Source organism: Limanda limanda, chromosome 13 (genome assembly GCF_963576545.1).
Source record: "Limanda limanda chromosome 13, fLimLim1.1, whole genome shotgun sequence".
In the NCBI taxonomy this organism is placed as follows: Eukaryota; Metazoa; Chordata; class Actinopteri; order Pleuronectiformes; family Pleuronectidae; genus Limanda; species Limanda limanda.
This window is the reverse complement of record NC_083648.1, coordinates 2,440,228-2,466,129: the sequence shown is the minus strand read 5'-3', so window position 1 is coordinate 2,466,129 and position 25,902 is coordinate 2,440,228. Positions and strand designations below refer to the sequence as shown.

The following is a 25,902-nucleotide window of genomic DNA, read 5'->3' as shown; positions in this document are numbered from 1 at the left end:
GCATCAGTGGAGCATAGTGGGGAGGGGGGTCGGCGGACTTGGTGGGGATCGGGAGTCTTCCTACTGCGGAGACTTGGGCGGGGTGTGGTGGGAATCTTTGCTGGGGGTTTTCCCTGGGTGGGGGGGCGGGGAGGCCCACCGCCCGGCCGGCCTCCTGCCCTCCCTCGGGGGTCTTCCCGGGGTGATGGCCGCTGAGCCGGATTTAGAGGAGGGAGGGTGTGTCTCTCTGAACTTGGAGTCGCCTGCATTGGCCGAGGCGTCCGGGCACTTCCTCTCCTCGCCTGCAGGGGCAGCGCAGGCTGGCTTGGCGTCCTTGGGGGTCGGTGGTTGTTGCTGTGATGTCGGGGCGTCCTTCACCCGCTGGCAGATCTCAGCGTAGGACGGCTTCCTCAGCTCCTGACAGGGAACAGCAAGGACACAGGCTTTAAATATTCTGCTCGTCCACTGACTTCATCACTTTTATAATCAATCAATTTCCTTCTTCAGACCCGTTAATGTACGTTTGTGTTTATGTTTACGTTTTCACCTCGACGCAGAAAAGCAACAGCCGTCTTTTCTACCATCACAGACACTGTCTTTACTAGGGTTGCAAAGGAGCGAAAAGTTTCCGGTAAATTTCCGGTAAATTTCCGGAAACTTTCCGGAAACTTTCCATGGGAAGTTAAGCTCAGGAATTTTGGGAATTTTGAAAAAATTAATAAATAGGCAAATGAAACGCTGAGCAATAAAAACATCATTCAAAACTCTATTTTAAAGATGTATGGAACGTTGAGTTTCAACCCTCCACTGTGCATTCTTCCATCACATGCACAGATAACTCCCAGCATGCTTCACTCTACAGCAGGGCTACTGAGGCCTGCTGTAGAGTGAAGGACTAGTCAGGTAAGTTTCCATGATATTACTGGGAAAATATATTAGCATGCTGATTGAGGATTGTTCATCTGTTCATCTAGCCTATTTCCATTCATTTATCCATCAATTGTAAAATATGTTTACAGACGATTCCAATTGTTTGGCTAACTATTCCGATGCAGAAGCATATAGTCAAGTGCCCAAAGTTTCCTCAGGGCTCAAATCAGCCTATGACAAAACAAAATGTTTATGTTTATGTCTGTATATGACAAGGTAAATACAGTTAGTATAAATTACCCACAACATTTCCACTTTATTCCCGTTAATTCCCGTATATTCCCGTTAATTCCCATGGAAAGTTTCCAACTTTGAATATTCCCGGAATTTTGCAACCGTAGTCTTTACCGAGTTTTGTTACTTTCAGACTGAAACCTGTGTGTGTCTTAAGAAGCAAACGTTTTTTTCCACCCAGGAAGTGTGAGAAATTTAATCGTTTGTAAATCAAAATCAATACCAGACGCTGCAGAATTAAGGCGAGATTAATTTACCCACATTATTCACGCTAGGAATCGATTTGTCTGTGATTGAGACGTGTGAGGAGGGATAAGAATTTAAAAAAAGGTCTGGAGAGGAGACTGAGGTGAAAAGGGTGAAAGCAGAAATCAATACTGACTGTGGCAGCGCCGTTGACTTGCACTGATTTGCTTGCAGTGGAGAGAGAGCCAGGGACTCGCTCCACGGACAACTGCACCTCCTTTGGCTTCACCTCCATCACCTTCACCTCCCTACAACGATAAAAACAGGAAGCATGGTCATTGAAATCATCAGTGAAATATATCACACAGACGTCCTGGAACTATTACACTCCTATAAAGAATAAGTCAGAGTGTGAGACCCTCTTATCCTCGGGTCGCACCAACAATCTAGACAATAGAGATGTGACACAACACAATCCAAAGCTTGCATATTCCAGAAGTAGTCATGGTACATTGCCAGGTTGTCCAAATTGGAACCAGGAAATAATTAATATTTTACTGAAGAAAAAACTATTGCCAAAGGACATGACTTTTGGCAATCAAAGTGTAACTTCACCATTTAGCTAAAGCTTGAAAATATAAGCTGCCAGCCTTGAGGAGTCAGTGCTGGGAGGTGCCACACACACAAACACACAACTTACAATTAACTTGCTTAACCTTAGTGATCCAGGTTGTCTAACTATGTGTGATGACTGCTTCTTAAAGACGCCGGTGCCACCTGACGAGGTTCTTGGACACTTACGCTGCTGGGAGGGAGGGAGCCGGACTGTGCGGTGGGCCGGCAGCCGGGGTCAGTGCCGGGGTCGAGGCCGGGGTCGGGGCCGGGGTCGGCGAGGGCTGGAAGTGTGTCGGCATCGGGGAGGTGGGGGACCGAAGAGGCTCTTTGTTGCCGGCTGGGGAGAGAGCGGCTCCAGGAGCGGACTCTGCACTTACATTCTGCAAAGACACGAGACAGGAGATTCAAAAGTGATTACAAAGCAAGTTGTGGTGTCCATGTAAACGTGTTGATAAGCAGATGAACACAGCGTGATCAAATTATATAAGGATGAGGGTTCCTAATTAATCTCGCTCTGGGCCTCGGGTTGAGCGGTTATCTGTCAACTCTCCCTATTCACATACATTATACACCATCCTCTCTGAAAAGCATATAGCACCAATGATACTACATTCTGGACAATTACTATAGCTTTATCCCTGGTTTTATTGTCATTTTACTTGTTTTTTCTTTTCTCTTTTAATTTAATAAATTATGTGTATGTAATCAATCATTTATTCGTATTCTTATCCCCCCTCTTTTTCTCTTGGAGTGAGCACTGTTTGATGTTTGTTGTTCCTTCTATGCATTGCACACTGTACCTGAATACCATGGATAACAATATTGTATACAGCTGAAAAATGGACAAAGAAAGTAACTGTCTGAAAATGCATATTTTTCGTTAAACTAAATAAAAAATAAGTTTAAAACAATATATATATATTTATGGCAGCTTTGTTTGTGGAATTAAAGCAGTTGAGAACCGAACCCTAACACCAGACCCATCGGGCAGAGCTCGAGGTTAAAACCAGTCCGACACTGGCTTAACGAGATGTTCTCTGTTATTCAAATGGTAAAAACTGCGTCAACACAAAGGCAACACACAGAAAAGGTTTGAGAGAACATGGGGACCTGCTTTAGATCTTTAACTCCACAGAAACTCTGACCTACCTGGCTATAGCATGTACTGTACTGTACATGCAGCTGTATTACTCTGTTCACTTACTCCTGTTACCTGGCCCTATCTTTGAGACATTTCCAAAAGACCATATATGTAATTGAGTAATCTGGCAGCTTGTTATTATTTTGTTGTTTGTTTTTGGTGTGTGTTTTTACCCTATGTTTTGTTTTTCTTTGTGAATTTGTATTATGTCTTGTCAACACTTTGTTATGTATCTGAAAATTGTAAATAAAGTAATTTTTTTTTTTTAAAACCAGTGCGTACCCGTTCCTTGGCCGTTCCGACGACCACGCTGCTGGCCAGCCGGTTGTCGAACACGTCGTCTGTCTTGAGCTGGCCGGCTGCTCCGGGCAGGGGGGGGAAGCTGGAGAGGCCCAGCTCGAAGCTCGGAGACGGGGGTTTGGGGGGAGGCGGTGGCGACTGGGGCGTCGCTCTCTGCGTGACGGCAACAAACACAAAGTCAAAAGGACACAAACAACTCTGCGACACAAACAAAGCCAAACTATGAGCGGTAGTGAGGAAACAGCTTTGAACTCACAGGAGTAACTGGAAATAAAATACTGTGAATAATATTACAGGATAACTTCAACCCTGCTGTCATTGTCGCACCACAAAACTACAAATTAAATTCACACCAAGGACAAACGGATTTAAGAGAATAAATAATAATCGGCTACAATATAGAGACAAAGACACAAAAAATAATACTTACTGTAAACTTTTCATCCCTTTTTTTCCTAGAAGCAGAAAAAGTTTTCCTTTAAAAAAGAGAACATCTGAATTTACCAACATCTACTCAAACATCCACTCAGGGAATCAATGACTTTACTTCACTCAAAGTAAATACTGATTCCACACCACAGTCACCACAACTACTCTGGAGTTTATGAGAGTTTAAGTCATATGAACTATGAACATCATTTTTTGTTTTAGAGATATAAACATTTCTCTCCTCACCACTCTCACACATTACCAGAACATTTACATCTCACGTGAAGAAACATGTACAACGTGATGAGACCCTTTCTTCCTTGTTTCATGTTCTAACTTTTGTGGTTTTTACTATAGAAAGATCTATAAAGGATCATTAAATTATTACCATATACTGCTTTTATATTGGTATAATTACTATCATATATAAATATATATTATGTACTATATATACTGTACTATTCTTATATACTGTCTAACAATAACATTACCATCATATCATCAGTACTTTTACCATCATCTTGCCAATGCACCTTATCTACCTATTTTATTGTATTTTTATCTTGTGCTTCTGTTTTTTTATTCTTTCTACCTTTTATTTTTAATTTTATTGTATTGTATTGTATTGTATTTTATTGTATTCAAATATACCGGCTGCTATGACAACTTAATTTCCCTTCGGGGATGAATAAAGTACTCTATCTATCTATCTATCTAAAGGGACATTTTAAAAAACTTCTCAGACCCATAGTACTTTTATTGTGTGATAGCACTGTTAAGTTGGACCTAGTGGTTCTTATCCAGTGAAAAAACTGACGTACCTTCCTCTCCCGATGCCCAGGGAGTAGTCTGTGGATGTGGGCTCAGTGACTCGCCCTGTTCCGACGGTGTCCCTCCGGGGGAAGGCCGCGGTGGAGGGTAACCTCGTTCTGGGCTGGCTGGCGGGGAGTCGTGTGGGCGGGCTGCTGCGCACGCCGTTGAGTCTCTCGCTGGGGAAGCTGGGAAAGAGGGCCGGGCTGTCCAGAAGCCCTGTGCTGCGGTCCGCTGTCGGGAGGGTCGGCCTCAAGTGAGGTTTACTGTGATTCCTGCAGGGACACAAACACGTTCAAGGGAAGAAGATGAGGAAAAATGACTCAAGCAAGAAGCTGCTTTCAGGAAACATGAACTCTGGACGATGTTTTCTTCTGAATCTTTATCGGAGAAGACAGAGACACAAACCTGTTCCTGAGCGAGTAGTGTCTGACAGTGAGGGGGGACGTCGCTGGTTTGAAACTGTGTGATGTCGTAAATCCATTGAGGAACTGGTTGTTGTGAAATGGGGCGACCTGGTAAAGAGGAAACAGATTAATTAGCAGCATTATTAGGAATCCTAACACACTAATGCTTTATATGAGTGTTTTTTCGAAATTTTGTAGCAGGAAATAGCTTAAATATTAGGTGTTTTAATTTAAGAACAAACCGAAAGACTGACTTAAAGAAACAAACTGTTTTGAATGAGCCACTGGTTTGGAACTCACCAGCGTAGGGTCGATGAAGCTGTGTGTGGCCGACCAGGCCTGTGGCGTGATGAGGCTGTATAAAGGGAACTGCTGCTGGGGGCTGTAGACCGGCGGGATGTAGTAGGACGTGTAGCGCTGCTGGGCGTACGGGTTCACCTCCACCGGCCGGTAACCGTTCTTTGGCATGAAAGTGTTGATAGCGATTGCCTTCGCCTTGATCCTCGCCTGAGCAACAGGGAAAATGAAATGAATGTGAGCCGTTACTTACTGAGGTCTGAAAGCAGCTGTGTTGTGTTGCTGGTGTTGGTGTAAGGCTTCATTTGTATATGTGTGTCAGGTGGTTCTCACCTTGATCGGCTTCCCTTGGAAGGTCTTCACCTCCTCCCGCAGATACTGATATGCCTTTATCCCAAAGTAAAGTGGACGACACAACATTAGGTAGAAATTTGGTTTAAATGTAATCAGGAACATCAGAGTACGAGATGAGTCTTTTGTAAGAACCCAAATTAAGTATACAAAAAAGGATGCACAACAAAACATTTGATATCAAGGTTCGGGGCTCAGAGTGATAACATTAAATGTACATGTTTCACTTGTTACCTGCTGTGCATCTGCTTCTGATTCAAAGGTGATGAACCAGTTGTCGTTGTAGGCAAATTCACAGTTGATGAACTTGGGTAAGTTGTCCCCTTTAAAAAGAGCCTCGACCTCCTGGGGCACAAAACAGCAGGTCAAAGGTCAAAGGAGGTCACAAAAGAGTGTATTACTGTTCACACACTGACAACCAACAGTTTTTTACCATACACCAGACCACATGTAAGTGGCACCAATGCAGCTCTCTCACACAATATAACTTCTTTGATTTAACTGCATCTCTGGATGACACAATCATTATTTATAAAAAAGTTACAGTATTAGAAGAACTGTATTTTAACCAAATATGTAAGCTTCAGAATTTAGTATTTGTCTTTAAGCACAGAACTACCAAGACTGTGAATAAAAGGCCAACAAAGAAATGTGAATGTGACCATGACGTGAAACTATTAATCACACATATTAAATGTTCATATTAGATATTTTGGTGCCTTCACTGCACGTGAGCTTTGCCTGTATTCAGCTTGTGATCAGAGCCAGTGACCACACTCCAGGTCTTTGCTGACTCACGCTACCGGGAGAACAACACGGGTCAATGATTAGCTTGTTGCCACGGTGACAATAAAGCACGTTCACTGACCTCGATGGGCGTGGTCTCTGGAACCTCTCTGAGGATCACGATGCAGCGGTTCTGATTGGGCCGCACCTTCTCCCCCTTCTCATCCACCTGGACCAACGGCAGAGCTGGAGGAAAACAGATGGATGAGTTTTAGATGGTAAAAAACTGAGAGAAGCATTCGCAGATTGTGATTTAAAATAAACAAATATACTGTTGATGAGTGTAAACATGAATTACTAACACATGAGGCCAAACACCAGCACCAGTGAATTTGTTTGCAGCATTTCATCAAAGGATGTTTTCACCCTCCAAACGAACTGAACAGAGACTAAAGTTTGGCCTTTGTCTAAGGAACCGTTCACACCTGATACTGGTCCAGACTAAACTGAAAAGTCCAACAGTCCAAAACAACCAAGGAAGGAGTGAAAATTAATTGACTACATCTTTAGAGCAAAGAGCCATGAACTAGAAGTGTAGCTTCCAGGCAGAGAGGATTCCTTTAGGTGGTAAATTAGGAATGTATATAAATTATCGAAGAGCAGTCGAGGCTCTGCTGGATTCACTTCAACAACCTCTCCTGGGAAATCAACTTCAATCACAATGCTGAAAAAAAATTCCGCCCAGTCAGCAGATAAAGCAGCCACCTTCAAAGTCCTGCTGCACTAATGAAATCACACACACACACTAATGAATGTTGGCAGCAAACAAAGAAAACACACGACATCCCCGAGTCCGTTTTGATTGGCTCCTAATCGACGTTTAACTCACATCGTAAAATGTCGACGATCAGCTCCACATCGGTGCTGAGCTTCTTGACATGGTCCAGGTTGGCCACCGTCACAATTGGCACGTACTGGTCGCTGTCCATCTGGGAGATGAGGTACATGTCACTGGCCAGATTCTCCCTGGGAGACAAAGGAGAGAGGGAGGAGAGGTTAGGGACACTTTCAGGTAGTGGTGGGGGGAAAAATCTATTCTGTTCAGTATCGCGATATTTTGGACCTGCGATTATATCAATACTGTAGCACAAAGTATTGCAATTTTTTTTTTTTAATACTTTATTTACAATTTTATATGTAACAGCCCCGACGAGGAGAGTTTCAGAGCTTAAAAGATACCTAGTGTGTATGAGGAAAGGATGTTCTCCACTGCAGGAGATATAGTAACGACCCAGAGGAACTTTAACATCTGAGCATTCAATATGCATGAGACTGGATTCTTGTGTCAATACTAGTGGTGGGGGAAAAAATCGATTCTGTTCAGTATCGCGATATTTTGCGCCGCGATACTATCGATACTGTAGCACAAAGTATTGCAAATTTTTTTTTTTTTTTAATTTTTAAAATGTTCTCCACTGCAGGAGATATAGTTACGTTCCAGAGGAACTTTAACATCTGAGCATGTTGACCAACTCCTTTTTCTGAACAAAAATGCCAACATTCCCAAAATGAATTTAACATTTTGGGTCATGACCTTGCAGCCAACTGGACTGGACTCTAGTAGTACACATTTGTTTATTTTTCTCAATTTGATTGAAGCTCTAGGTTACTCTTATTTATATGATTATTCTCAGGTTTATGTTACTCTATTATGTCTGCTTGATATTACTGTATTGTATTTAAATAATTGTAAGTTATGTGCTGGGAGCTCAGCGTTCATGTGAGAGGTCTCCTATTCAGAAAATAATTACAAAGGTCCTGTGTCCTGAATGTTCAAGGACAAAGTTTTTACCCTTCAGTTAATGTGTAGAAGACAATGTTAAATGAGTTAAATGTGACATTTGAAGTGAGGTGAGCAGTCTTATTTTCCAAATTTTTTTATAATGCCTTTGAATAATATGGGGGACATGAATCGCAATATATCGCAGAATCGCAATACTATTGAATTGTCACATTTTTGCCAATTCCCACCCCTACTTTCAGGGCACGGCTCAGACAGTGAAATGTCCTGTTGTCACCATGTGGTGTTGAATTTTTACTTGTATTTAAACGGTTGAGTGTGTTTGAGTCGTACCTTTCCTCACTCGAGAGACGTCACATCAAACCTCACTAAATAAATAAAAATTAACTGCTTTGTTTTACGATACATTGGAGAGGACAGATTGGAGAATGTGAAGTGATACCTTCTGGCCACAAGTGCAACTCTTGAACCTTCTCTTGTTCACAGCTTTTGCACAATCGGCTGCCGAGTGGTTTTCTAAACAGCCACAGAGCTCATTCAGATATTTTCTCATTTTCTTTTGGTGCACCCACTGAAGGTTTTACGAAGCTACTTCTCTTAAACCAGACTATAAAGTTTACTCTGTGACTTTTCCAAGCTGATAAACAGTAGGAAGGAAAAAGTCTTTTGTGAGGCTATGATTCCTCTGAAAACCAGCAGCCACGCCTGACGCCCACAGAGAGAAACATGAAAACAATGCTGACAATACATACAACTGTCTTAATTAGTAAGTAATGTATTAATCATAATAATTACTGCAGGTTTCTGCAAGTTACCTTTAAGGCTTTAAGACACAATAGATTGAAATTTAGGACGACCGATGTGACAATGACAAACAAAAGCATCATGCTGTTCAAACCAGAATCATTAATATTTCAGGAAGCAGAGGGGTTTCTCCACTGAGTTTCTCTTTTCTGGTCTTGTCTTTCTCTAATGATCACTAAGGAGCAGACATCTTTCTTGCTGTGGCTGATTTTAAGTGCTTTCCTCCATTAACAAGTGTGAAGCAGCTGCCGAGACACCACAGAAACATGAGGCTGAAAGGTTGGCCAATGTGAGGTTCAGTAGAATATTTGTCCTTATATCTCGTGTCTCTCTTTTAAAAATATGATTCCAATTTACAAATCACAGATACTGAATGGTCAAATATATTTACAAGGATACACTCCTCATCAATCTGTGCCAGACATGGCCTACTCCAATTCAAAGTAGCACACAGACTACACTTGTCTAGGGCTAGAGTCGCGAAGATGTATAAAAAAATGTTTTCATATACGTCTGTATGTATGAGATTTCATCTTCAATTGTGAAAACCAATAAAAAAAAATTAAAAAAAAAAAATATATATATATATATATGATTCCATCCAAAGCACAGCACCACTAACAATGCCAGATGACAACATGACTTGAGTTCGGGTTGTCTATAGGGACGGGAATCAGCAGGGACCTCCCGATACGATACTATCACGATACTTAGGTGGCGATACGATATGTATTGCGATTCTGTAAGTATTGCGATTCGATATTGCGATTTCCTGGGATTTCTTTTGGTTATTTTTTTTTTTTAAATACTGGACCATGGAAAAATGTTGAATCATTCCTTCAAATACAACACAGTCAAATTCACTTAGAGCTTTACCAGTTTTATTTCAAATATTAACATTAACTTAATGACTGCCAGGCAACCAATAGAGAAAATAAATAAAAATGTTCCCTATTATTGTATAGCCCCTGTCAACTGCACACAAACTGACAGATTAAGAAATGTAAGCCACTTAGGCTTCTTTTAAACAAATAATAAAAGGTAAATTAAATAGAATGAATATAAGTTTACTTAAAATATAAACTTTGAAATAAACAAAAAGTAGGCTATTGTTGTTTGCATGTAGGCGATGCAAAGCTAGTGCTTGGGTGTGTTTAGATTCTTGTGCAAAAACAAGAGCTGGTTAACTTGCTCTGGGGTGATGTAGCTCCCACCATATATCCCCCCCCCGTATAAACCAATAAATATGTTTTAAAAAAATATATATATAATTTTTTTTAAAAACGATTTGGGAGGCAGCATATCGATTTAAAATCGTCATTCACAAGAATCGCGATTTGTAACTGAATCGATTTTTTTCCCCCATCCCTAGTTGTCTAGCAAAAATCTATTAGCTCAAAGCTCTCAAGTCTCACGTCAAAAATTCCACCAGAGGCTCATTGAGATATAAAATGGGATAAAATGATAAAGTTAAATTACTACGGTAAACTCACCGGGAGAGACAGAACTCCAGGGTCTTCTTCAGGTGCTCCCTCAAGCCCTCCTGGGGGTTCTCAGGCTGGGGATCACCGCCTGCTGACACACATACAGGAAATATCTTCGTAAAATAAAGAGCAGTACGGGTGATCTCTGAGCCTGGGAGCCGAACATGTTCAAGACCAATGAGATGGAAGGTCGAGTAAAACCAAAAATGACAATAAAAGCAGGATGTGGGCGGAGAGGAGCAGAGGTGGTGAGAAACAAAACATTTACTGACGTGAAGAAGAAGAACAAGAGAAAAAATGGTTTATGTTGCATCTTTAGAGCCCAAACAATTTATCTACTGGTCGCTGCAGAGACTGAACAGACATTTTAATAAACACATTGTACAACCCCCCCCATACTGATCTGTGACCCGCCCATAGCCTGCTCCTACAAGCAACCAGTCACTAACCAGCCCACCTGTGTGCCCAGGCTGTCCCGGTTCCGTGTATTCCGTGTAGGCCGGCTCGGCGCACTCCAGGGTGACGGGGGCCGGGGGGGCCGGCTCAGCCAGCATCACAGGTACCGGTGGAGGCTCATCTGGGCCGGCGAGTAGCGGCTCCTTGTAAGCCTTGTCTTCACTGCCCTCATAGCCTGTGACAATCAACAAGAGGGAGGATAATCATTATTTAAGTACCTCTCGTGTTTGAGACTCCAGAGAACATTTTCCATTTTCTTTTCAGATGTAAAGAACAGGAAACGGAACATGCAGGTGATAGATCTGGGTTTCCTGTCTGTCCCGTGTTAGAAACGCCATCAACATGACCACTGCTCTGTTCTCTCACACGGCCTCACCGGGGGAATATCTGCAGTTTTTACTTGATTGACACACACGTTTCCACATGCAGCAAAGCCAGAAGAGATTGTACGGAATCCAGTGCACGTCTGAAAGCAGCTTAATAATTAAAGAGATAAACCTGTACATTAGATAATTAATGCCTGACGCTGATCCAAAGCAACTGACATCACAAGCTCATCCCCTTTTTCTACTTTGTCTACAAAGACGGCCTCTTTTCTAGTCTACGACACATACACATAAAACAAATAAAAAATACATTTTAATAGAGTAATCTACGCAGGGCGTGTTCAGCACAAACAAAGGTTGGGTAAAAACACTCGTGACCTTTGGCTGCACTGATAAATTGAAAACACCTCCGCAGCACTAACTCTATAACAACAAAATCCAATTAGTATTATAATCCTCAATATGGTATATGAAGAATAGAATTGCCATAAAATGAATGTTTGGACGATTAAGCTTTTATACCTGAAATTTCAATAGTTCTTGCAAATGTTTCACAATTAAAGTCTACTGCAAAAGTAAAGAATAACAATTTTTAAGTCACTTGAGGCTTTTAATGTGAAACATCTGTAAGTGGTGACATAATACGACAGGACCAAGTTTGTTGAGCTGACAGACTTGAATTAAAGAAAAGAGGAAATGAAGGATGTGACACAGGCAAACCACCAACTGCAAATTAAATTGGGGAGATGTCTCAATGAAAAATTATAAATGTTGGTTGCAAAGTGTTTGTGAAATAAGGCCGTTTCAAATAAAGGTCTGGTTGCTCTTTAAGTTAAAGTACATAAACAGATAGTCTACTTCTCCCTTAGTGACGATTAAGACAAGACGGCCCAACACAAATTCTCTTTACAGCAAAAAATGTTAAAAGAAATTCAATGGCTAAAACTTAGAGTGAATGTCCTGAATTCAATCCATGAGTCCTTCCTGGTGCTGAGCAGGAAACACCCTCATCTCCGATAGATCTCTATTTGCTCAAAGAAACAAATAATACTCTATCAACAGTATTTTTTGTTCCCTGATGACACAAAGTCACAGTGAGTCTGTGGAAACAGGCCTCTGCACGAATGACCCGACTCTGCTACGTCACCCAACTTCTGCAATAAATGTTCCACAAATGTCTGCGCAGACAGAGAAGGCGAAACAGGCCAGGACGTCAATCAGAGTCAAACGCAGACTAATCAATAATTTCTGTTTCTCCGCCACATCCTGGTTGCCTCTGCGCTGGCTATACTTGGCCGGGCACATTAGAGTGAGTGATTATGGTCATTTGTGCCGAGGGAACAGTGACTGCAGTCGGAATATTCATAGCTCATACTAAATTGAGCATGAATGATTAAAGAGGTGTCTTGGCATGACGAGAAAGTGACAAGAATAGACAAAGGCAAACTAAAATTGGGGTTTGGGCGTAGCTGTTATTTTGCTCATAGAGTATCACATAAATATATATATATAATTTGGGGGATAGGTTGGCAGATGAGCAGAAGATTGGGCTTTTACTTTACTTCCTTCAGTAGCTCAACTCCATCTGACCCCACAACTTCAAATGACTCATCTATAACGTTCATTGTTGGAGTCAAAAGGACAAATTAATTATCGCCACTGTTCACTTCGAACTTCCACTTCCCTTCATTGTTTTTAAACTAACACACTTCCACCTCACCTTTTCCTCTCAAACCAATACGACTCCAAAGAACCTGCTTTACTCACCTTGCGATTCAAAATGTATGTGTGAGCTTTGTCAAATGTTCTTAGCACACAGGACAAGATGGAGACTATCCCTTGTGTCATGTTGTCAGTGTGTGTGTGTGCTCCCAGCTCACTACTGTCAGTGTTAACAACACACTGCTGGGGTTCTCTATAATACAGTAAGGTCTCGAACTTACTATGTAAAGTGCCTTGAGATAATATATGTCGCTGGTACTATATAAATACTAGAATTTAATACGTTTGACATTGATAATCATTTCATTGCATTTACTGTTGTTGCCAAAAACAGACAAATAGATGATGTCATTACATTTTGTTTCCGGAGTTATTGGCTGACCTTCTGGGCCGGGGTCAGCCAAACTATCGCAGCCTTCCTTCCATGGCTGCAGGGCAGCAGTTGTGGTGTCAGCACTCCCGCTCGGGTCCAGGCTAAACATGTGGTTGGCCCATGCTTTCGCATTGGGGTTGAGGTCTGAAACCTTGGCGGATTCCTGTGAAGAGACCACAGAAGTAGGTCAGTTGTTAGTCAGATGTCAATTTAAGCCAATGTGTACCTGTTCTTCAAAAGGAGGTTAGAGTGAAAAGGAAGATTAGTACTCATCAACTCATTGGACCAAACCTTTTTACACTCATCATTAAAAAATAACACATATATAACTTGGTGTTTTGCTCCAATCCTGTATTCTATAGCTGTGTCCAGCGCTATTTGCTGCTTGTTTCTACTGTCCAGTCAGAAGCAGTATTTTCAGGTCGTGAATAAAACCCCCATCAAATACACCTTCCCTTGTTTGCTTTTTGTTCCCTTATTAATGATTTACACACCGTCTTCATTCAATATAAATATAGATGTATTAATATTAAATGAATTTAAAGAGATGTGAACTGCTAATTTGAATATATTGAGTTTTTGAATACAGCTGTAGTGTCCCTGCAATAAAGACTGTTTATTATTACTTCACATCAAAAAATACTCAACACATTCATACAAAAATTCAGATACATAAAATATGAATCCATTTGCAGTAAAGACAAAACAACAATATTAGAACTGATGTAACATAACCATTGAGTATGAAATAAATCTATACAGGAAATCCATACTCCCCCCTTGATGTGGGCAGATGATGCAGGAGACAAGTCAATCACCGGGAAAACAAAACTGAAAGTTTAAAATAACATATTCTCCCTTCTCTTGAACAAATTGTCAAATATTTCACTGAGTCTTTGTACAAGGTTACTGAACACAACTGAGCACTGTATCTATAACTGAGGAACACACATTGAATCCAGGTTGAAAGGGAAGACCTACATTACTTTATTCCTGGCTTGAGAAAATCCTTTCACAGACAATCTTAGATCAATTTTATCACTGTTTCCTCGGTCCAACAAAATCTGACAGGAACTAAGATGCCGGTACAATCTGAAGGGGACCAGGACGATTCCCCTTGGCCCCCTGCTGGGCATACTCACAGAATCAAAGCAGCAGTTCAGCACGCATGTCTCAGCGGCTAACAGACTGTAACCCAGAGCCGTGGTGAGAGCCAGCGTTTCATTTAAGTCCTGAGGCAAAACGGGCCAGACGCTTCCTGCCGCTGGTGGTAGAAGACTCCACTGCATCCAATCCATGATTCACACTCATAAACTGAGTGTAAGTATCTTCGCAGGCAGTCAGAGGAAGACTCCAGACCAGGATTGTATGCCCCAAGCCATAACCAGGCTCCTTCAAGTGAAGCAGCCACCAGCAGACCTCTTTAAATCACCCGTCATCAAATCACAGCCACGCTCTGTCTGGCCCCTGAGATCCAAGCGGCTCGGTGGATTCAACAGATCTGATATCAGCGCTGAGGCTCCGTTGCCTGGGTGGGCCGGGCTGACGTTGCAAACGCTGACTGGCTCTCTTCTCGCTGCTGTTAAACATAATTCTCTGCTTTTGCTTTGTCGCTGTTGCAGTGAGTCATTCTCCGGTGAAACGCTGGAGCTGAGGAGGGAGTGTTGAGTTGCACACCTGAGCTCAAACGAAGCCTGAATCAACCCTGAGGCATCACTCAAATTAAATCGGCCGTCATGAGCTTTGGTTTTAATAGATTATTCTGCTCGGAGAAAAGCTGGGAAAACCGGGTTCTTATTCAAGAAGCTGCAAAAACAATCAGTAATAGAAACAAAAGAAAGCAAGATAATCAAGGAGTGAGGAAAGAGAGGTAAGCCTGACTTGGTGCATCCCCCAGGCCATAAGACCTTTAAACTCCTCTGAACTGCAATAACTCCACCAAACCAGCACCCTGGAATATTTGCATATTTGCACCAGCACCATAATAAGCCAATTTGAATATTTGCACTACTGCACAAACTGAACATTCATCTGTAAAGATATATATTTAGATGCATATACTTTATTTTCTAGTTTAAATTTTTGATATTCTATTTCATTGTTATTCTATTTTATTCTTTTTTATTCTATTTTATACTATTTTTATTTTATTTTTTTGGGTTGAAATTACTGAGCATTGCTTAAAGAGAGTGTGTGACCCAAGCATTTCATTGACAGTGACTGCTTCATGTTATCTCTGTTCATTTGACAATAAAAAATCTTGAATCTTGGATCTTGAGATGGCCGTAAAAAAACAAACACAGTTCCTGGGTCGTATTTCACAAACGCTGCGCTACAAGATAACTTGGGATGCGTTTGGCCAGACAGACACACGCCCCCCCCCCACCAGTGCTCATAATCCAGCCCTGCACTAACGTGAAACTCCCACTCCAGCCCCACTGGCTGCCATAGAAACGGCTGCTGACGTCACCGGATGTGACCGTTGTGGGCACCGCTTGACCTTTCAAAATTTAAAAATGTTCCCTTCCTCCACAAAAGGAGGAAAAGGTTAGCTGCCTCCCTGATTGAGGGTGTATTTTGGGAGGAGACGAGACGATGTGATTCATCATGAACGGCGGACGGAGACAAGTTATTGTTAGTGTCACCGGAGGGCGGCCGGTGTAGCGCTGGTTTTATTGCTGCGCATCTCGGATGATGGCGAGCTAGCAGCCGCGGAGATAAAGTCCGGGACAGCAGAGGCCTTCAGGGGAGAAAGCAAAACAGCAGAATTTGGATCTTATCCATCTGAAGCTGAGGCTCATCGTCCCTGTCTGACAGATACTGGGCTGCAGGAGACAATGGGCTAGATGAGTGCTGAGCATTCAGGAGTCAAATGCATCTCAACGGCTGTAAGATGCTTCATCCTGAACACACGTTACTACGCAGATGTTTTAATATGATATGAGCATTTGAGTTTCAAGGCAATTCAATATTTCCAATTTCCAATATTCCCTATAGCCGCTTTCAGACATGCACTGAAGTCCGGACATTTTACTGAAATTATCCGGAGGAGCTGTATGTGAGAATGGAAAGGTGCTTAAAGCATTTTCTTGAACTTTCCTGCCAACACCCTGTTAAAATGTCAGGGAAATGTACAAGTGAAAATACAGTAGAAAGGTTTTCTGGTAGGAAACTGGAAGAATACTAATATCTGGATGCTAAGAGGAGCCAAACACAGAGGATGCTGACGTCGACTTTGAAAGACGATGAGGTTCAAGTGCTTTTCGTGATTAAAGGGAACTAATATTCGAGTTTCAGGGAGGATTTTCTTTCCACGGTGGAAATTATACATAAATATGTCTTGCCTCCTTATGCTCAACACAATCGCCAACCCTCACCTTAATGTTTTTACGTTTCCTGTTGTTGTGTACGCAATTCTCCTGCTGTATTTTTCATGTGAACAAATTTTTAATGTTTGTGACGTATTCAAACACAAAGATTGAGCCTGATCTGGACTAATCACCACTTAGTTAAAATACTAAAAAAATGAATTTGTGTTTGTAAGTTATGATCAGGGTTCAAATAACGCAGGAAAAATATAAAATATTATTACTATGTATGATACTTTTATGGCGGTTTTTGATCATTGACATATTTGTTTACATATATCATGTTATTAAAAACTGGGGCACGTTGCTTACGATGAGGATCTGACCCCAGTTTGAGTCATCATCTCTTTCCAGTCTTAGTCAATAACTGATGCGAGTTTACGTGCAGGGATATAAATAGGTCATGTTCAATTTCTGGTCTGTTTCTAACACATATGTGCAAAGCATATGGTGAATCATTCTGTGTGTGCGTGTGTGTCTGTGTGTGTGTGTACGGTTTGGTAGAACCACATGGCTTGTGTTACTATGGCACCAATTTGATTTGGATCTAAACCATATTTCGATTACTTAGATGAAAGAATTACATTTCTATTCACCTGAATTTTTTGCTCATGACACATGACTAGGATTATTTAAAAACTCTCTTATTTCACAAGTCCTATTTTTATTGTTTAAGTGATATTTTAATTAATTCTCCCCAAGTTAAATACTGCAGAAACGAGCTTGGAGCCTTGTCAATGGGCCATTTTATCTAAAGTCTGAGGAAATAACTTAACTGTCAAAGTCACTTTTCCTCTTGTTCATGATTTCAGCCGCTGTTCACTGTGAGGTCGACTGGCAGCAGCATGTGACTCGTCTATAAACATAAAATGAGCGATTACAAAGATAACCTGGACTGAACTTGAGCCTTTTATGACTTTTTAATAACGGAAACTGACTTTGCTCAAGAACCTTGACTTCCCGAACTGTGCATATTCAACCCCGGAGGCAGCGTTTTGGGTCCCTGGCCGCTTATCACACCACTAATCCCGGCTCGTAATGAGACCTACAGCCTAGGGCCTTACCCCACTGGACTCCATCAAGGACCAGAGTTTCCCCTTCCCTTATTCTGCCAATCTTCTTTCCAATCTCGAGCATGCGTAAATGAGAGCGGAAAAAGACAGTGGGCTGTTTCCATTTCCTAATTTTAGAGTTCTCAGGAAAAATAACTTTTTCTTTGCCTGAAGGCCATCCACTTACCTCTTACCCATTTCCTTAGTTCCACATTCTTTCCTATTTAAAGAGGTTGATTGAAACCCACCAGGGGAACATGACGACACTTCCCTGAGTTTGCTTAGTGACACATTACTGGTTCGCTCCCTCAATCTAATTCCCTGGGTTTCCTCTATATTGAAGCAGCAGTTGCGTTTTGCTATCTGATCACTTAGACAATTCACCACCGAGCTTCATTGTATTTTCTTTGCACCAGTCATGCAAGGGGAGGGCGGGTCTTAAGGCGTCACAACCAGGATTTACCAGTGTCTTGCTGAAAGATGGTGTAATATCCCACCATGGTGACCACATTTAGCCCTGACATTCTTTGCAAAACTCACATGCGCTAGCGTCAATCAAACCTGCAGGGCTTTGTAGCACCCAGGGCCAACCAGAAGCTATAGAGCCTGCAAATTAATATGTGCTATAGATAAAACCATCATCTTAAAGCAACTACATCATCCTGTGAAAAGGAACAAAAATACCGGTCTATGACAGAGGTTCACATACTTATACAAGCTTAGGAAATGCCTCAGTTACGGCCCAAAATGCCGGGTTGGATATCGGCAAGAGCACAAATCTAACGATCTAATACTATGTCTTTTAAGTATATTAGTTTCTTCTTTTTCATTTTTGCGTCTGTCGCCTCCACGTGCCGGGGAAACTCCTACTGTGTTCACACATCTTCTCTCCTGGACTTCTACAGACTTAGAAAATAGGTGGAAGCCAGGTCATACAACAAAGATGGTAATCATCCCTTCATACAGCAATCATGTGCGTTCAGTAAAACACGGACCTGTCAGCAAAACAGGTCTGAATAAAAGCCAAACTGAAGTGAATTATTTTAGCCTATTAAATATTAGCAGCTTAATTTCGTCTAGCTGCTCAGGAAGTACACGTCAGACACTTCCTCTGCACCTTGTTTTCTATTAAAACTGCTCATGTTGACCCATTTACACCACTTCCGCCTCTGAGGTCAAGGTGGGGCGATGACTGATATTGTTTGGTCTGCGTGATGGATGACGGCTGGCGCAGCAGTAAAACATCGGCTCAGAGGGAACACGGAATCCTGAATGCAACCGCTCTAAAAATAGTTTCCAAAACATGAGTTACAGCAACTCTGCTGGATGATTCGTCTGCGTTGATGAAAACTATCGACTTGGGTTTATGTTATGACAAATCTCTGATTAACACCCACGGTGACCTTTCGCAGTTTCAGACACACTCTTCCTTGTAGCAATCATAAGCCATTCCCACCTATGCCACTATATATATATAATCATTTAAAACTTCTAATACTTAAATGAAGTTAAGCGAAACATTTTGTGTTAAAAAGGCAGATTACATCAATAAATAACTTATTTAAATGTCTAAACATCCCCATCAACACAAGGGCTCTCACAGTATGACAATCATCAGTTACAGCATCAGAATTAACCACTTTAAAAATTCAAGTGTGAGGAAAAGCGAGCAACTAAGACAAGATCACACACACATTCAACAAATAGAATCTTGAATCTTGCAAGCATAACAAGACAAAGGGCCAAGTGAACACCAGGAAGAAAGAGCTGCTGTAAGACGTCAAACAACCACACCCACACCCGGGCTTAGTTTGATGATAGTAACCTAACATCTTGTTTTTCAGACACTTTTTGCCGAGGCCCTGGTTTAAGCTGCAGCTTGTTTGGTAGACAGTGCGTAATGTGGTGTTGACACATCCCATCCATGGGAATCAATCATCCACTGATGCACTGCTGCACCCACCATGCACCGCTCTGTTTTTAAGTCCTGGCTTTCATGCTCCAACAAGGAACAAAATGTCACCTCTATGATCAATAGGGCCACGACAGGCTCATGAAAAGAGAGAAATAAAAACAGGTCATGCTTATTTAGTTACAAGAGCAGCCTCTCTGTTCCTTTACTTCTCTGTTATACATAATCAGTGTGGGAAATCGACCCTATTCAAAAGCAGGCTGTGACTTGGAGACTGCAAACACCCAGTCCGGACATAATATCATAATTAAAACATAATCATGTTAATAATTGTTATCTAGGAGATAGGGTAGTGGATCAAATCTTGAGCTGTGGCAAGACAAATTAAAAACAGACAAAACTAGAATGACAATCGGTACAGGCCCGACCTCAACCAGGCTCAACAGTCACCTGAAACTCAATATGCATGAGACTGGATTCTTGTGTCAATACTAGTGGTGAGAAAAAATCGATTCTGTTCAGTATCGCGATATTTTGCACCCGCTTTTTTTAACTTTTAAAATGTTCTCCACTGCAGGAGACATTGTAACAGCCCAGAGGAACTTTAACATCTGAGCAGGTTGACCAACTCCTTTCTCTGAACAAAAATGCCAATATTCCCAAATGAATTTAACATTTTGGGTCATGACCTTGCAGCCAACTGGACTGGACTCTAGTAGTACACATTTTTGTTTATTTTTCTCAATTTGATTGAAGCTCTAGGTTACTCTTATTTATATGATTATTCTCAGGTTTATGTTACTCTATTATGTCTGCTTGATGTTACTGTATTGTATTTAAATAATTGTAAGTTATGTGCTGGGAGCTCAGCGTTCATGTGAGAGGTCTCCTATTCAGAAAATAATTACAAAGGTCCTGTGTCCTGAATGTTCAAGGACAAAGTTTTTACACTTCAGTTAATGTGTAGAAGACAATGTTGTTCACAGAATTAAATGTGACATTTGAAGTGAGTTGAGCAGTCTTATTTTCCTCATTTTTTGTAATGCCTTTGAATAATATGGGGGACATGAATCGCAACATATCGCAGAATTGAATCGCAATACTTGCAGTATCGCAATATATCGCAGAATCGCAATACTATTGAATCGTCACATTTTTGCCAATTCCCACCCCTAGTCAATACATCAAGATTATTGGATATTCAGCACAAAAAACTCACCAAATGGGAGTTCTCTTTTGCCTCTTGCACTTGCTGCACCTGTGGTTCAGCTACAACTTTCGTGTCCTGGTCAGAAGTCATGAGCCGTCTGCTTCTTGGCTCCTCAGGGAGAAGTCTCTGCGTCACCAAGTTAGCTACAGGGGGGACAGAGGGGACGGACAAGTTAGATTCAAGAGCACATGTTTATCACAGAACCATAAAACCAGTTGTAGCACGTTGGAAAAGGGAACAGTGTCTCACAGATGTCTGAACCTTCAAACAAAGCACACAGACGCTTCTGGAGAACATCCATCAATCAAAATATTGTTTTACTAACGAATGAGACATGTTTTCATAGCTGGTTTGTACACACAATGACATGTAGTGAATATACTTTAGATATGTAATTGAGAAGCTGCTCATCCTCTCATTCAGACATGTTTTTATTAACCATCTGTTGCCCTGTATTTTGGTTAAATCCTGACTTCTTAAGTATATAATTTAACTACGTATAAATCTGCAACACACATGAAATATGAAACAATTGACACAGGTATCAATATTTCGTGTTTATCACTTTGTTACTCTAAAATCACAAAAGCAGCACGGGCAGGTATTTATCTTACTTTCTCACCAAAGGGATAAATACTTCTGATGGATTTTTCGTGGTTTAATGTCCTTTACAAATGCTGAGTAGCAGTTGGTGACAAAAGTATAAAAAAAATTAACCGTCAACTGCTGCCAACACATCTCGCTAAAGCTGTGAGCTACGGAAAGAGAGGAGGGACATTGGTGTACGGGACTGATCTCTTGACAGACAGGTTTTAAAGAGTTTAAAACAAGGAACAGGAAAATCAATTATTACACATCTATTACACAATCCAACTGATATATATAGCGACATGAAAAATAAATGATGCACGTAAATCCCAACAAGGAAAGCTGAGCTCATGGTTATATATGTTGCCCAACGTGCATCAATATAAATTAACGTTGAACTTTAGACTGGATACTACTTGGTCCACATGAGTGTTTTGGCTCCGTATCAGTTTTAATCCCCGTCCATACTAACACGGCTGAAGACGAATATTACGTGTCATGCGTGTTCCACTGTACACGGATTGCTTGAATAGCAGCTTGTCTGTTCCACATGTAAACACAACAGCCGTTAGCAAAGACAACAGGGTCAGCAAAGCTCCTAATTGATTATCCGTGTTGCGTTCTAAACCGGTAGCCGAGGCTAATGAAATGACAGTGGGTTTCTTCCGATAGGAGTCTGACAAATCAAGGAAGGGTTGCAAAGACCCAATCAGCAAATGATTGTGAGTGTTAATATACAGTTTGTAAATGTAAAAAACCTGTCTGTCCAGAATATTAAACACAGCCCAGAGTTTTCTCACTAAACTGATGCCAGCAACGCTTCCACACCTCTGTTTGAGTAGCTCTAAAACTGTAAAACATCCAGTTTTGACTCCAGGCGTACCTGTAGCATGGTTTATGAATCGTCAAATGAAAACATAGTCGTATGAACGAAGCCTTGGACTGTTTATGAACCGATGGAGACAACATGTGGCAGCACTGGTGCGTGGATCAGGTTTTCAGCATCACTAATTCATCTCAAAGGCTGCAGTTTCAGCACCAGACATCCTAATGATTAATCACTTCCACTTCATCTGACCTCAGCGTCACACGTTCGCAGGCAGGAAAGGAGGAGGAAGCTCCACCGAGTCCAAACACCATCAGCAACACCTTCTCTCCTGTCCCGATGGGGCTGTTTGTAAAGCTGCGATAATGCAAGCACAACAATCGGGGGCCTGTCTCTGACAGAGGCCTTGTGTTTGCATACAAAGCAGAAAAAGAATGGCATGGCTGTAAAGCTGGTGACCTCTGATCCACATACTGATTCCCATACACTGCATGTGTGTGTGTTTGTTTGTGTGATGCAGTTGTGATTATTGGGGCTGAACACAACTCTCCGTTAATTCTACTCAGTCATCAGAACAGCTGTTGTGTGATAAACGTCTCTGAACGGTTCACTTAAAACCTTTCTGAACTGTACACACCCCACGGAACAGTTAATGATACGAATAAGTATTTAATAAAGTTGTCTGTGGTTTTGCAGCATCCACATTACGGCTGGAACTACCAGTTATTTACATTTTGGGTTATTCCTACATTTTCAGTTCAACAATTTACCAACAGTGTCTACGAGACATAAAAAAAGAGAATGCTAAGCTCAATATGACATCTTCAATGGTGGTTCTAAAGCCTTAAATCAACCAAATATTAATTTACTATAAATCTATCTAATAATTCCTGAAATCTGTCTCATCTTAGACTCGCAAATCTCCAGAACCATTCATCTTCTCTGCATGTGTATTGTTCAGGGCCCAGTGAAGTGCAGTGTAGAATTTGGTGCGATTTGAACATGCAACATGGTCAATATTGATAAACTTTGAGTGAACTGGCAACCTTCACTTGCCACAGCTCATTAACTGCAGGTCACTTTTACAGTTTCAGTCAGAAATCTGCAACCAGCATCACCACAGGTCAAAGTAACATAACAGCCACTTCCAGACGGGCATCGAGTCCATTACAACTTTATTTGTCACATAAAGCTAAATACAACTGTCAGTGCGAATGAGCAACAGAGCAAAAGGCTCTGTCCTCACCCGTGTCCCGTCCTTCCAACAAGTTTCTTGGAAATCTGAACACTAGTTTTTGTGTAATCCTTCTGATAAACAAACAAAGAGGAGTGTAAACATTAACTCCCAGGCGGAGGTAATTTCCCTCGAAAAGGAGCCTGGTGGAGTTTTCTTGTCAACAAACAAAGGTTTGTTTACATCCAGTGCAGCAAATCATAACACTTTGTGTGTCCAGTGTTTCCCCAACAATTGTGCAGGCCAGGCCAGTGGGAGCCACTCAAAAGACTGGGAATCTCCACTGGTTGATTTGATTTCTAATATTTGCGGTTCAGGATTCTTTATGAATAAAATTCCAGATTGAATCTAAACAAGATTCTCTGGAAAGTGATGCTTAAAAATGGACAGTTTTCAAAATATGACATGTACACAAACAGCATCTTCAGTGTATTATAAACTAAATTAGATTAAGACTCAAATCAACATGCTGTCAATGTAAATAAAGCACGTCTAATGTAAACACTACTAATACCTCAGGGAAACACCGTTTGCTGTGATTGTCTAACAGAGCTTTGGTCTAGTCAACAACTGCAGCTGGGATACACACAACAAACACACAACAAAACTGTGCGTGATGCTGTTACACATCTGAATACAGGTTTGGCAACATTGAAATGTTTGTGTGTTTGTCTAGTGGTGTGTGGTTCTAATGTGTTAAACTAGTTGTGACAGACTGTTGTTCATGCAGAGAACTGGATGATATTCATGTTGTATGTTACAATCCTCACTGGTGGGATTCAATCTAAATTATTGATATTAGTCAAGGTCAAATACAGTTGTTCTAAGCTGTTTGAGTAAGGAAAATAATCCACCTTGCAGCACAGTAAGTGTATAAAGAATACAGTAATGTTTGTATAGATTGTGCAGCATCACACGAGTCCAGACCAGGTTTGCAATGTGGTGTCGACCCGGCTCATCCCATAGAAAAGGCTGAACCCGGTCCCAGTGTGGACACATCTACAGATGCACTGAATCATAACATCCAGACCAGGCCTGGGCCTAGACACACACACGCCTTCTTCTCTGCATCCTGCATCATCACAACGCAAACACACAACTGTGGCTCGGAAACAACCCCGAGGTTCAACCCCTCTGGTGACACATGCAGCAGTGGGCCAACGAGGTTATTTCTGGTGCTTAGGCTCCTGGTGGTGGAGTGATGGTCACCAGGCATCTTGCATGTCCCTGTGGGGGGGGGTTGGACCAGTGTTTAGGATCCACTTTACCACTCACAACCTGCAACCACCACTAAAGACGCAATGCAGGATCCTGTAGGAGCTGCCTCGGTCCTCCAGGCTGCAGCTCCCTCACGCCATGCCCATGCCCAGGGGCCGCTAGCGGGCTTCCTGCGTGCCAAGTGCCGCCTGGAGGATCGGTAATAAAGGAGCTATAAAATGGAGGCTGCGAAACACACACACACACACCGCGATGACACCGTGTAAAGTTGATCTGGTTCTGGAAAGTATAGTTCTGTCTTGTTAGCTGGCGAGCAGAGAGCACCCGGGGAAAGATGGCGACCTCCGGCGTGATTTCGCGGATTCCCCCAACTAGCCCCCCTCCCCTCCTGAACCCTTCCAGACGGAGTAACATCAAGTTAGCATGCAAGCTAACGGATGCTAAGTGAAGCTAAATGAAGCTAGGTGATGCTAGGTGAAGCTAGCTCCACACAGCCGTGTTGTGACGGCGCTCGGCCGGGTGTCTGGAGCGGACTCACCTGTCACTTCTCACCGCGGGGCCACGCTGACTCTCGGGCGGCGGTGGCAGCTGCTGGTGGCGCCGGAGCTGAGGCCTCCAACTGGCTTCCAGGCTAAATACGCAGGGTATTAGCTAGCAGGCTAACTCGAGCACGCTAGCGACAGCCAGCCGGCTTACCGCTCTGAACCACACCGCAAATACGCGTCGGAATCCCGGGTGGAACAGCCACGAAGGGTCGTAGGACGATGCAGAAGCGACGCCCCCTCCCGAAAGATGACTTTACAAGCAAAATAACAAACAAAAGAAAAGAATAAAAGCTGCTCCCCCCCCCGACCAGCACTGCAAGCTAGCTGAGACTTAGCTAGGTGGCTAGCTAGCTAGCTTGCCTATGAACTTCGTGCAGTCGGGCTCGATGAATCTGGCTCCTGGGGGTTTCACAGCGAGGTGGTCGCGGTGGACAGCGGTGCTCTGCGGGAGAGGGAGGTCGGAGAGCCGGGCGAGGGTCCCTGTGTGAGCCGGAGAGAAGCCGGAGAGAAGCCGCTGCTCGCCGGGAGGTTCAGACACTCGTTAGCGCGACGGACGACGCCAGGAATGGAGAAGTCGC

At 42.2% G+C, this 25,902-nt stretch overlaps 1 protein-coding gene across 4 annotated transcripts; it reads right to left on the bottom strand.

Annotated features, from left to right (window-relative positions):
- Nucleotides 1–60: 60 nt before the first annotated feature.
- Nucleotides 61–25,902, bottom strand: larp4b (La ribonucleoprotein 4B). Of its 4 annotated transcripts, none has more exons than XM_061083789.1 (17): nucleotides 25,318–25,902; nucleotides 20,923–21,056; nucleotides 13,354–13,534; nucleotides 10,952–11,125; nucleotides 10,504–10,585; nucleotides 7,295–7,431; nucleotides 6,548–6,651; nucleotides 5,914–6,024; nucleotides 5,662–5,715; nucleotides 5,332–5,538; nucleotides 5,033–5,139; nucleotides 4,636–4,899; nucleotides 3,816–3,840; nucleotides 3,368–3,538; nucleotides 2,131–2,324; nucleotides 1,526–1,637; nucleotides 61–396 (listed from the first exon to the last, which is right to left on the bottom strand). In XM_061083789.1, exons 2-17 carry the CDS (start codon nucleotides 21,001–21,003, stop codon nucleotides 61–63), a joined length of 2,340 nt encoding a protein of 779 aa, XP_060939772.1. In that variant the 5' UTR covers nucleotides 21,004–21,056; nucleotides 25,318–25,902. The 4 variants fall into 4 exon arrangements, with proteins under 4 accessions (XP_060939772.1, XP_060939771.1, XP_060939774.1 ...); XM_061083788.1 differs by having other exon boundaries at nucleotides 3,816–3,861; nucleotides 10,504–10,582; XM_061083791.1 differs by having other exon boundaries at nucleotides 13,381–13,534.